The sequence below is a fragment of the Eurytemora carolleeae genome, unplaced genomic scaffold (genome assembly GCF_000591075.1).
Source record: "Eurytemora carolleeae unplaced genomic scaffold, Eaff_2.0 scaffold40, whole genome shotgun sequence".
Classification (NCBI taxonomy): Eukaryota; Metazoa; Arthropoda; class Copepoda; order Calanoida; family Temoridae; genus Eurytemora; species Eurytemora carolleeae.
This window is the reverse complement of record NW_019396035.1, coordinates 245,435-258,593: the sequence shown is the minus strand read 5'-3', so window position 1 is coordinate 258,593 and position 13,159 is coordinate 245,435. Positions and strand designations below refer to the sequence as shown.

The following is a 13,159-nucleotide window of genomic DNA, read 5'->3' as shown; positions in this document are numbered from 1 at the left end:
CAATAATGCTTTCTTCACCCTTCGCTTCATCATGTTTACTGTTAACCTAGAGTTAAATAATTTCTCTTCGTGTTGAGCTTCATTGTGTATAGATTTGATTGAGTAGCTTGAATAAGAATATCTTGAGTTCTGTACCTGTAGAGTAGCTAGAGTAAGAGTAAATAGAAGATAAGCATCTACAGTAAAAGTAGCTAAAGTAAAAGTAGATAGAGGAAGAATTGCTAGAGTATAGTAACTAGTAAAAGAGTAGCTAGAGTAAGGGTAACTAGAATAAGAGTATCTAGAAAAGAGTAACTAGAATAAGAGTATCTAGAGAAGAGTAACTAGAGTAAGAGTAGCTAAAATAAGAGTAGCTAGAGTAAGAGCAACTAAAATAAGATTAACTAAAGTAAGAGTTGCTACAGTAAGAGTAACTAGAGTAAGAGTATATAGAATAATAGTAGCTAGAGTAAGAGTAGCTAGCGTAAGAGTAGCTAGAGTAAAAGTAGTTAGAGTAAGAGTAACTAGAATAAGAGTAACTATTGTGAGAGTAACTAGAGTAAGAATAGCTAGAATAAAAAGAGCTAAAGTAAAGTAGCTAGAGCAAAAGTAGCTAGAGTAATAGTAGTTAGAGTAAGAGTCTTTAGAGTAGGAGTAACTAGAATAAGAGTCGCTACAGTAATAGTAGCTAGAGTAAGAGAAGCTATAATAAGAATAGCTAGAGTAAGAGTAGCTAGAGTATGAGTAGCTAGAGTAGGAGTAGCTGTAGTAAGAGTAGCTAGAGTAAGAGTTGCTAGAGTAAGAGTTTCTAGAGTAAGAGTTGCTAGAGTAAGAGTAACTAGAGTAAGAGTAACTAGAGTAAGAGTTGCTAGAGTAAGGGTTTCTAGAGTAAGAGTAACTAGAATAAGAGTAGCTACAATAATATTAGCTAGAGTAATAATAGCTGGAGTAAGAGTAGCTAGAGTAAGAATAGTTAGAGTAAGAGTAGCTAGAGTAAAAGTAGCTAGAGTAAGAGTAGTTAGAGTAAGAGCTGCTAGAGTAAGAGTAGCTAGAGTAAAAGTAGTTAGGGTAAGAGTAGCTAGAGTATAAGTAACAAGAGTAAGAGTAGCTAGATTAAGAGTTACTAGAGTAAGAGTAGCTAGAGTATGAGTAGCTAGAGTAAGAGTAACTAAAGTAAGAGTAGCTAGAGGAAGAGTAACTAAAGTAAGAGTAACTAGAGTGAAAGTAGCAAGAGTAAGAGTAGCTTGGGTAATAGTTACTAGAGTAAGAGTAGCTAGAGTAGAGTACCTAGAGTAAGAGTTGCTAGAGTAAGAGTAGCTGGAGTAAGAGTTGCTATAGTAAGAGTTACTAGAGTAATAGTAGCTGAAGAATTAATAGAAAATTCAGCGGATGTTGAACACATGTTGAATATTGCTGAACCAGCGGAAAACTACAAATGCTAAATATGAAAATGATTTTCATTGTGGACCATGAATGAGCGATAAATGTGATAGAATTTTATATAATTTAAATTGTCACGCAATATTTTTACATATGTGCCAGGATACAACCAGAGAGACGGAATGTGCAAACATATATTAACTATTAATCTTTATTTTTATAGATTTTTATGTGGAAGGCCGAAATATATAAAACAAGTCCCATGAAAAAGGAAATGTATGAAAATATTTAAAACTTCCCTACACGAAACCTCTCCAGATTCATGTTAGCCGGCAAGTTCGAAATCTCTGTTTTTATAGAATCCAATGAAAAGGCATCACGAAGTTAAAATCATGGATTGCTTGAATATACCAAAACTGAAATTCCGTAATCTACCCTTTGCACCTCCCACTGCCGTTCTTGTTCCGTTTCATTCCGTTCTTGGTGTTCTTAGCCCATAACTTTTCCATCCCCCCGTTCCTGCGTTTACTAAATATAAGTACAGGTTGGATTAGAATATGCATGGGAAGAATTACACAGTTTACAAGGTATACTTGGAGCTCGGCGTGTGAATTGTATTCATTTATAATCTGCTTACTGTGTTCATCATGTTACACAGAGAAGCTTAGGTTGTATTTATAATGTTTATTGGAGATGAACAACGAGAGGATACCGGAGGATATTTATTGAAACCATCCGAAATTTCTATTGTGATAGTGTGCTTAGTGTCTACTCTGATTATCTATCCTTCTGTATCCATTCTTATCCTTCGGAGTATACTTTAATCCACAATCTTGTTCCTGGAATAATAAATATTTGAATGCTCTTGTCAATATACAGGATTAATATGAATGGGCTGTTTCTATTTCAGTTTCAAGATAAGAATAGGTTTAACCCAAATCATTCTTATTTCCTCTCCTCCACTCCTCCATCTCCTAATCTCTTAATCAGTAGAAAAATAAAGATATTTGAATGGTCAGGTTAGGATTGTTTACAAGTATCTCAGCTCTGAGTACAAAGGTTCAAAGAGAAACCTAAACAATGCTAATACCTCTACTTCACTATACTCCAGTAAACCACCAGCATAAATATGTTCAATTTTCAACCAGCTTCTCCCCCACAAATCTTTATCATCTTTCACCTAAAACCTTCCTCATTCTCCCCAAACTTGCCTCATTTTCCCAAACCTTCCTCATTCTCCTCAAACCTTCCTAATTCTCATAAAACCCTCCTCATTTCCCCGAACCTTCCTCATTTTCCCCAAACCTTCCTCATTCTCCTCAAACCTACATCATTCTCCTAAAACCTTCCTCATTCTACCCAAACTTTCCTTATACTCTTCAAATATTCCTCATTCTCTCCAAACCTTCACCCATTCCCCCCAAAAAAATATTTATTTAACCCTTCTACTAAGCATATTTCCCCAGCCCCTACCCAAATATCATTTTTATTATTTTCCCAAACCTTTCCTTATACCTTTCCTTATTACCCCTTCACCCTCCCCTGCTAATTCTCATCATTTCCTATACCTCGGACAACCCTCCAACCCTTATCCAACTTCACTTTTTTTTATTCTCTCCTTTCCCAATCTTCATATCCTCTGCCAACCCTCCCCCATCCCTCTTAAACCACTCTCTGTCCCCAAACTTCCTAACCTACCACCCTTCCCCGTATTTCCTTACCTGTCCCCTCCAATCCTACCCGCCCTTCAACTATCCTCCCAAACACTTCCTTAACTTACCCCATCTTATTTAACCACCTTCCCTTCTTCAAATAACTCAATCGAACCCTGATCCTCTTTTATCATTTATTAAGCTTTCTGTTTTAAAAATATGTACGTATATATAAGTATATATATAATATAATATAATTTTTTCAAGACTGTTTTTTACATGAGCTTGTAATTGTATCTTTAATCGAGTAGCCGTACATACTAATACTACAACGAAGACAAACCTTGAATGATTTTTCTAAAATATGTATAAACAGTATATTGCACTTGGGGTTTGTATCACCAGAATAATAACACTGTGCATTCTGGCAGAATTAATTTGTTACGGGCTTTCACAAACAAAACTCAGTGAGAGAATCACAGTGAGATAAGTTTAAAATTGAGAGATACGTAGATACACGTTTGAGGTCATGTAAGTAAAATGCTCTAGAAAAAGAGAGGAATTAAAATAAAATTGTTCTGAAGAAAACTGTGTTTCTTTTTTCTCTTCTAAAACACCTTTATTGAAACGGTCAAGTAACACATTCTTTTTATTGTAACGGTCAAGTAACACATTCTTTTTATTGAAACGGTCAAGTAACACATTCTTTTTATTGAAACGGTCAAGTAACACATTCTTTTTATTGAAACGGTCAAGTAACACATTCTTTTTATTTTAGTCGGATCTCAATATCTATAAAAAGTTTTAGATAGACAAAATCCGAGTGTATGTATTGCTCTTGTTTACAAAATAAGTTTTGTCTAATCTTTCTTCTGAGTCTAGGAGTGTATGTATTGTATATATTCTACAGATTTGTTGTTGCAGGACAGGTTTAACCCTTTGTATAGTGACCGTTATGATATTGACGTGATTCCTCCAGTCAGATTAGATTAAAGGATATCTTTTCATCCATCTAACATCTTCACAATCTTTGCAGGGGAGAAAACCTGGCGCAGGAGAACCTAGCAAACTTGTCTTTCTAATCACCTAGAAAAACCTAGAGAACCTTGCCATTTATGGATATACCATAGATGGCCTTGAAAACCCAGAACACTTTGAAGTTAACAAGAACCTCAATGATATGGGGATTTAGAACCCCCAGAAAACCTAGAAAACTTTGTAGTGACCTAGAAACTAAAAAACCTGGAGGACCTAGAAAACCTAGTGGAGAGCATGAAAACCTGAAAAGAAGGGATCTAGAAAACCTAAAGAGCCTAATAAACTTGACGGTGTAGTTTCCTAGACAATCTGGAGAACCTAGAAAACTTGCATTCATAAAAACCTGGAAAGCCTACAAACTCAAAGATATGATTTAACAAAGAAACCCAAGTGGAAAAGATGAAGATTCTAGAAACCCCGGAGTGTCAAGGAAATCGTACAACTCTCTCGTCCTCAAGAAAATACACAAACCTCAAGAACGATTATACCTATGATAAAACTTTTGCACCAAGAGAAGTAGAAGATCAGAAATACACATGAATCAGATTTATACTAAATCTTAGTTTTTGAATAAATGGATATTCAATTATCCATAAATCCGGAACTATCCATGAAATCCGTCTATGAAGAGATACTAAAACAATAAATAAACAGAGTTTAACTCCACACCCGAAGGTTTTTCTAGATTGATGCTTCTTGACCGGAAAATGATAATAAATCTGTCTTAGAAAACGAAAAACAATTATTTTCTAATTTTCAAACAATTTATACTGAAATTTAAAATAGGCAAATTAAGAAAAGTTGGACAGGAGTGTACACAGCACAGGGTAGTGAGGAATGTACAGGGTAAAGGGGAATGTACAGGGTGGAGGATAATGTACAGGGTGGAGGGAAATATACAGGGTGGATGATAATGTACAGGGTGGAGGGAAATGTACAGGTTAGAGAATAATGTACAGGGCGGATGGGAATGTACAGGGTGGAGGGGAATGTACAGGGTGGAGGGAAATGTACAGAGTGGAGGATAATGTACAGGGTGGAGGGAAATGTACAGGTTGGAGAATAATGTACAGGGTGGAGGGGAATGTACAGGATGGAGGATAATGTACAGGGTGGAGGGGAATGTACAGTGTACAGGGTGGAGGGGAATGTACAGTGTACAGGGTGGAGGGTAATGTACAGAGTGGAGAGAAATGTACAGGGTGGAGGGGAATGTACAGGGTGAAGGGGAATGTACAGGGTGAAGGGGAATGTACAGGGTGGAGGGAAATGTACAGAGTGGAGGATAATGTACAGGGTGGAGGGAAATGTACAGGTTGGAGAATAATGTACAGGGTGGAGGGGAATGTACAGGATGGAGGATAATGTACAGGGTGGAGGGGAATGTACAGTGTACAGGGTGGAGGGGAATGTACAGTGTACAGGGTGGAGGGTAATGTACAGGGTGGTGGGGAATGTACAGGGTGGAGGATAATGTACAGAGTGGAGAGAAATGTACAGGGTGGAGGGGAATGTACAGGGTGGAGGAGAATGTACAGGGTGGAGGGAAATGTACAGTGTGGAGGGGAATGTACAATGTGGAGGGGAGTGTATAGAGTGGAGGGGAATGTACAATGTGGAGGGGAATGTACAGGGTGGAGGGGAATGTACAGGGTGGAGGGGAATGTACAGAGTGGAGGGGAATGTACAATGTGGAGGGGAGTGTATAGAGTGGAGGGGAATGTACAATGTGGAGGGGAGTGTACAGAGTGGAGGGGAATGTACAGGGTGGAGGGGAATGTACAATGTGGAGGGGAGTGTATAGAGTGGAGGGGAATGTACAAAGTGGAGAGAAATGTACAGGTTGGAGAATAATGTACAGGGCGGAGGGGAATGTACAGGGTGGAGGGGAATGTACAGGGTGGAGGGGAATGTACAGGATGGAGGGGAATGTGTGTAAGATAGAAGGGAGTGTGCAGGGTGTAGGATTGTATTTAAAATGTACTGATGAATGATTGATTGATGTGCATTAGACGATGTTATCTGTAAAGCGTCTAAGAGTTTGACTTCTGAATTCCGCGACTTCTAAATTGATTTTTAACTAAGGAATAGCATATTTAAAACCTTAAAGGTCAAAACTACTAAAATCTAAGTAAATGCAAAACAAACTTACACAATTTTAATATTTTATAAAATATATACGGATAGTATTTTATATGATATAATTTTATTTAATTCAGTAAGAATTAAAACCAAACAAAGCAGCAACTAAAAATATTACTTCTTTTATAATCCTCATCTGCCCCATACGCCCCTCTGTTCCCCGCTGTTTTTTCTTATAAAAATAATCCGGAAACGCATTTTGAATTATGATTGCCTGAATTACTAGCAGCACATTTTACATTTATTTAAATATTTAATGCCCTGAATATCTTTGCAGTTGACGGATAAAAAATCAATCACGAGTTTTCAATTTTCGATTAAAAAGAAATATTTACAGCACACCTGTCCGACACGTTCATTCGCATTTATCGTTTAAGGTTTAGTTCAGAATATCTTGAAACTGCTGGATTTTCTTAAAATAACATTTTTTCAGCTAACCATGAATTATCCACAAAAATATCACACTTTTTTCAAAATAGATATTTTTTCATATTCCATTTTTTCTTATTTTAATTTGACTCTGTATATAATTATTTATATAAGAATATCAAATATCCAAAATGGGTTAAAAGTTTTTATTTAGGATGGGGGAGAAGGATGGGGAGGCTAGGGGGGGAGGAATAAATTAAATCTACAATTAAGGATATTCTAACCTAAGGGGGGATATTCATAAACTTCGGGTATATCTGTAAACTGCAGGAGTTCCGGGAACTTTAAAAGTCAATTTACATTTCACCGTCTCTTTAAATACCTAGATTTACAGGTAAGTGTATTTGTATATATATACTGAAGAATGCATACCATGAAACAAAATTTAGGTACAATAAATCTTCAAATCATGCTTTGAATACTTATTATGTATATATATATGTTTATTTATACATATTTAAAGAATCAGCTTCAAATTAAAACATTTTAATATATTTCAGGATTTTACTATACATGATGTGTCATCCCTTGCGGCAATCATCTGTAGATTATTTCTGACTGAAATATATATATATATGTGTAAATGGAATAGACATATAATGTACATACACTCAGTACTCACAATCACATATATATAACGAGGTATCATTTAACGCAGAAAGCCGATGATGATATGACCCTGATGATGATATGATCCTGATGATGATATGATCCTGATGATAAGACCCTGATGATGATATGACCCTGATGATGATATGATCCTGATGATGATATGATCCTGATGATGATATGATCCTGATGATGATATGATCCTGATGATAAGACCCTGATGATGATATAACCCTGATGATGATATGATCCTGATGATGGTATGATCCTGATGATGATATGACACTGATGATGACATGACCCTGATAATGTTATGACCCTGATGATGATATGACCCTGATGATGATCCTGATGATGATATGACCCTGATGATGATATGACCATAGATAAATAAATAAACATAGATAGCTTATGTACGCAAAATCACCAAGAATTGTACAGTCCGCGAACTCATATTTCTAGGGATCAAAGTGTACTTCAATGATAAGCGGGGTGGTTTGGTGTTTTAATTTAACTATTTGAACAACAATATTTCACTGAGCAATACATCATATTGACGAGAACTNGCAATATTGTCCTTTAATTGTTAGCGGATATATTGCAATATTGTCCTTTAATTGTTAGCGGATATATTGCAATATTGTCCTTTAATTGTTAGCGGATATATTGCAATATTGTCCTTTAATTGTTAGCGGATATATTGCAATATTGTCCTTTAATTGTCAGCGGATATATTGCAATATTGTCCTTTAATTGTCAGCGGATATATTGCAATATTGTCCTTTAATTGTTAGCGGATATATTGCAATATTGTCCTTTAATTGTCAGCGGATATATTGCAATATTGTCCTTTAATTGTCAGCGGATATATTGCAATATTTTCCTTTAATTGTTAGCGGATATATTGCAATATTGTCCTTTAATTGTTAGCGGATATATTGCAATATTGTCCTTTAATTGTCAGCGGATATATTGCAATCCAATTGTTCTAGCATTGAAAAACACAAGGAATGGTAAAATGCCCACAGTTATTGCTAAACATAGATCTTGTGGTTTATTACTAAACCATGGAACTTGTGGTTTATTACTAAATCATGGAGCTTGTAGCTTATTAATAAGAAATGGAACTTGTGGTTTATTACTAAACCATGGAGCTTGTGGTTTATTACTAAATCATGGAACCATAAGGTCGGCGCTGAATGAAAGCTTTTGAGAGAAAAACTTTTGTTTTAAAAGTAAAAGTATGGAGCTTGTGGTTTATTACTAAACCATGGTGCTTGTGGTTTATTAATAAACCATGGAGCTTTTGGCATATTTCTAAAACATGGAGCTTGTGGTTTATTACTAAACCATTTAGCTTCTAGTTTTTTAATTAAACATAGAGCTTGTCGTTTATTAATAAAACAGAGAGCTTGTGGTTTATTACTAAACCATAGAGCTTGTAGTTTATTACTAAAACATGGAGCTTGTAGTTTAAGAATAAGACATGGAGCTTGTGGTTTATTACTAAAACATGGACCTTGTGGTTTTTAATAAAACATGGAGCTTGTGGTTTAACAATAAGACATGGAGCTTATAGTTTTTTTAAAAACAAAGAGCTTGTGGTTTATTACTAAAACATGGAGCCATAAGGTCGGCTGCAGAACGAAAGCTTTTGAGTAAAGAACTTTTGTGTTAAAAGTAAATGCATAGATCATATCTTTTTAGTGAACTAATTTATTTGTAAGACTATTACTAGAGCATAAAGTTATGTGTTTGAATGCTTTCAGTTTGGCTGGAGAATCCGGATGGGTGACTCAAGTGAAAAGCTCTGAATAGTTTGGCGAATGAGACAGTGAGACAGGAGTAGATAGATTGCTAGAGGGAGAAGTGTAAGAAGTGTGCATGTACAGTGTATGTGTGTCTGTATGTCAGGGTGTAAGTGTGTCTGTATGTTGGAGTGTATATAGGTGTGTTATGTTAGGGTGTATTACGTGTTTCTATATGTCGGAGTGTAATTGTATGTATGTGTATAATAGAGTCTATGTCAGATATGTCAAGAAAGATTTTGCCAAATATTTGATTGTGTTTGTAAATGTATATACAGGATGTATATATTTCAACAATAAGTATGTCTACTAGTCTATGTGGAATTCAAGTAAACAGAACAGTTTATTGGTGGAAGTATCTGTTGTCAAATACTTTTACGCAAATGGCTCTTTGCAAGTTGTATGTTGAATGTTGAGACTTACAAAGAAACGTGGTTTTGAACTGTGAAACATATTTCCAATTGTATAACCGTCATATCTGAATAGGTCGGATGTATGGTAGTTGTAAGTAAATCTACAACAAATGTTTCTGAGATTTAAACAGTTTAAAGTATTCCTTTGTCAGTTTTCAACTAAAATTCAGAAGAAATTAATACAATGACTTATTTTTACTTCTTTATAAAGAAAAAAATACAAAAATTATTGATTACAGAAAAAACATAATATTGATGATTGCAATCTTTTCCTTATATCTAAGCCTGGAAATTATTGTTCGTCCACACTCTCATTAAGCTTCTTATTCACGTTACTTTAGCAGATGCACCAGATGAAATCCATACTTGACAGAGAGAAATAAAGTGGCGTCTTCTCATCTCCACAGATTACATAGATAGAGCTCGGGTTCTCCTCTTTAGATTATTAAGAGCAAACTCTGTTTTCACCTCTACAGATTACATAGATGTATCACCCTCTATTCTTCCACAGATTAGATAAATAGAAACGGTATATTTCTCTGCAGATTATAAAGATAGAACTCAGCTTTCTCCTCCACAAATTACATAAAAAGTACTCTGCTTTCTCCTCCACAGATTACATAGATAGAACTCGGCTTTCTCCTCCACAAATTACATGGTTAGAACTCAGCTCTCTCCTCCACAGATTACATAGATAGAACTCGGCTTTCTCCTCCACAAATTACATAGATAGAACTCTGCTTTCTCCTCCAAAAAATTGTTTGATTTTACCCAATAAATCAGGGAAAGTTGTCTTTCGTCAATCTTTAAACTTACAGAGGGGTCTTTTTTATTTCTCATTTAAAGCGCATCAGTAAAGTAAAAAGTATGAAAAAGAAAAAGCACAAAAATTGTTTATGAAAGGTCAAATAGTGATCGAAAGTCACAGCCTGCTGACACAAGGACCGAACTGTTTAATTAGCGTGGGCTACCCAAAAATCTAAGAAGTTTTAGAATGGTATCTTCTGAAAAATTGCCTTTATTTTGTTATGCAAAATATTGGTGGGGTGCACTTGAAGGGCATTAAAATGCTTAATGTCAGTGAGAGTATTGAGAGTAACTGTACTTGATTGCGTTTTATCAACTTTTAAATAAGAAAATTATAAAAAGATCTAATTATACTTAAAAGTTTTTATGATCGAAAAAACTATATATATATATATATATATATATATATATATATATATATATATATATATATATATATATATTTATATATATATATATATATATATATATAGTTATGATCGGACAAATTTTGCCTCAAACTTTCATTGGGAAACTCGGAAGAACCAGAGGAATGTTCTAAGCATGGTTTTAAGATTCTTTGTTTGAGTCGACTTTTATCGGGAAATATAGCAAAAATCGTAATTTACGACCAAGTGCGGGTAAACAGCGGGAGTGACTATGAGTACCCTGGGCAACGATAATTTCCAAAGCTAGATTATAAACAAAGATAGATGTATAGATTCATACATTTCTATGTAGGATATTACATAATCTATGATTTGTGAACTCATTTCTCCTTGATAATTCTGGTTCCAGTAGAGACACCAATATTTACCATTGTTTTGGTTTAGCACTAGGGGGGGTTTATTGTTACTGTTAGTGTTATTGTTATTGTTATTGTTATTGTTATCATCAATATTATTTCCTTTATTATTATTATTATTATTATCTATACATTAATTCTCTTCGCTCATATATATATATATATATATATATATTTGTATATTTATATATCAACTACTTTTTCTGTAAACAAAGGATTAGAGGTTCCTTGTTCCTTGTGAAAATACTTCTTGTGTATAGGAGACTAGTAAATCCGGTTCCTGGTGTAAATAATTCTTGTATATAGAACACTAGTAAATCCGGTTCCTGGTGTAAATACTTCTTGCGTATAGAACACTAGTAAATCCGGTTCCTGGTGTAAATACTTCTTGTGTATAGGACACTAGTAAATCCGGTTCCTGGTGTAGATACTTCTTGTATATAGAACACTATATAGTAAATCCGGTTCAAGAATAAATCGTTTAATATCCTGGGATTTAATGTTAAAAAATTTAATGTCAGAGTTCATAACGGATTTCACTTTTATAAAATTAAACAGTTATCCTGTAAATTTAACACCTTATAGTAAACTTAGAATTATGATTGGTGTACGAATTAGTTTGATACATGTTCAGATCTTTAATCAGTTTTGTAAAACGTGATAAAGATCTATGAAATTTTCGGAAAGTTTTACGCATTTTTTTATTCAAACATCTTAAACTAAAACTATGGAAAAGAATAAATATCACTTGTTATTAATGTCTATATAATGAAAATGCAGCTGCAGGATTTTTAATTTTTCCAAAATACGAATTCGCGTGAAGGGTTGCGGTTCTGTATTTCAAGCTTTTTGAAGAAAATGATAAAATTCATTATTTTCATTTTTATCAAAAATTTCGAACTTTCCAGAATAACCTGAAGTTTAATTGTAGCTCTCCTTATATTTTGCTAACTTTTTAAAAACTAAAAAGTACTTTCAATACATTCTTGGGACAATTGATAAGATAAATCCATCTAAAACAAAATTCAGGATATGAAGGTTCAAATTTTAGAGAGCATAAATTTACAATAGTTTAATATCGAGGCTACCAGCCATGAATATAGAGCGGGGGTGGAGTTTTAGCCGCCTAGATTTGAGATTAGTTAGGGATCCTTTGTTGTCCTGCCCAATATTTGGTTCAAAAATACATGGTGCGGATCCATACAATATATATTTCTTATAATAGAAACACGCTACAAAGGGAATGTTCTTGAATTTTGAAAGTGGATTTAAACAAAGTATATTTTGATCGTCATTACCGATAACATGTTATTTCTGTCGGTTTTGGAGAGAAAAACTGAAAATCATATCAAATAAAAAATAGTATCTAAAACCTCATGAAAAACTGCTAATACACGAAGAACTCAACAAGTGAAAAAGGAAACTAAACTTTCTCTATAAAAGCCAATCCACTCAACTTTTAAACCAAGATAAAAACATTCCCGAGATTCTCCTGAGTTCCCCAAACGAAGGAATTGAGTTTTTGCCACAGACTAAAATCTTCTGATCTCAATATCTTTGCAACCTGATAGTGCAAACCTTTCATATTTAAAACTTAGATTATTTCATGAATAAGTATTAATAGTTTGAAATATCTAAGGTCTACGACATTGGGTTACAAAGATATAGAGATTAGAAAATCAAAGTTTGTGCAAAAACTCAACTCCTTTTGATGGAGATCGGTTATGGGTTTCATGAGTTATAAGTTATGATAGAACAAACAAACAGACAAACAAAGATTACAACTTTATATCTATTATTTACTTTGCTTGTCTGTTTGTCCGTTTATATCCAATAAACGTCAAAACGGCTGAACCGATCGGGCCCAATTTTTTGTGGGACCTCGCGTGACCCCAGGGAAGGTTTATGGATGATTGAATTTTCAATAATAATAATAATAATGTAATAATAGTAGTAATAATAATAATAATAATAATAATAATAAGATAAAAATAATGATAGTAAAATAATGATAATGATAATGATAATAATAACAATAGTAATAGTAATAATAATAATAATAATAATAATAATAATAATAATAATAATAATAATAATAATAATAATAATAATAATAAT

At 34.0% G+C, this 13,159-nt stretch overlaps 1 protein-coding gene across 1 annotated transcript; it reads right to left on the bottom strand.

Annotated features, from left to right (window-relative positions):
• Window positions 1–563: 563 nt before the first annotated feature.
• On the bottom strand, window positions 564–1,868 carry LOC111698168 (uncharacterized). The gene is made up of 2 exons (XM_023468429.1): window positions 1,804–1,868; window positions 564–1,326 (listed from the first exon to the last, which is right to left on the bottom strand). Exons 1-2 carry the CDS (start codon window positions 1,866–1,868, stop codon window positions 564–566), a joined length of 828 nt encoding a protein of 275 aa, XP_023324197.1.
• Between the last annotated feature and the right edge of the window lie 11,291 nt (window positions 1,869–13,159).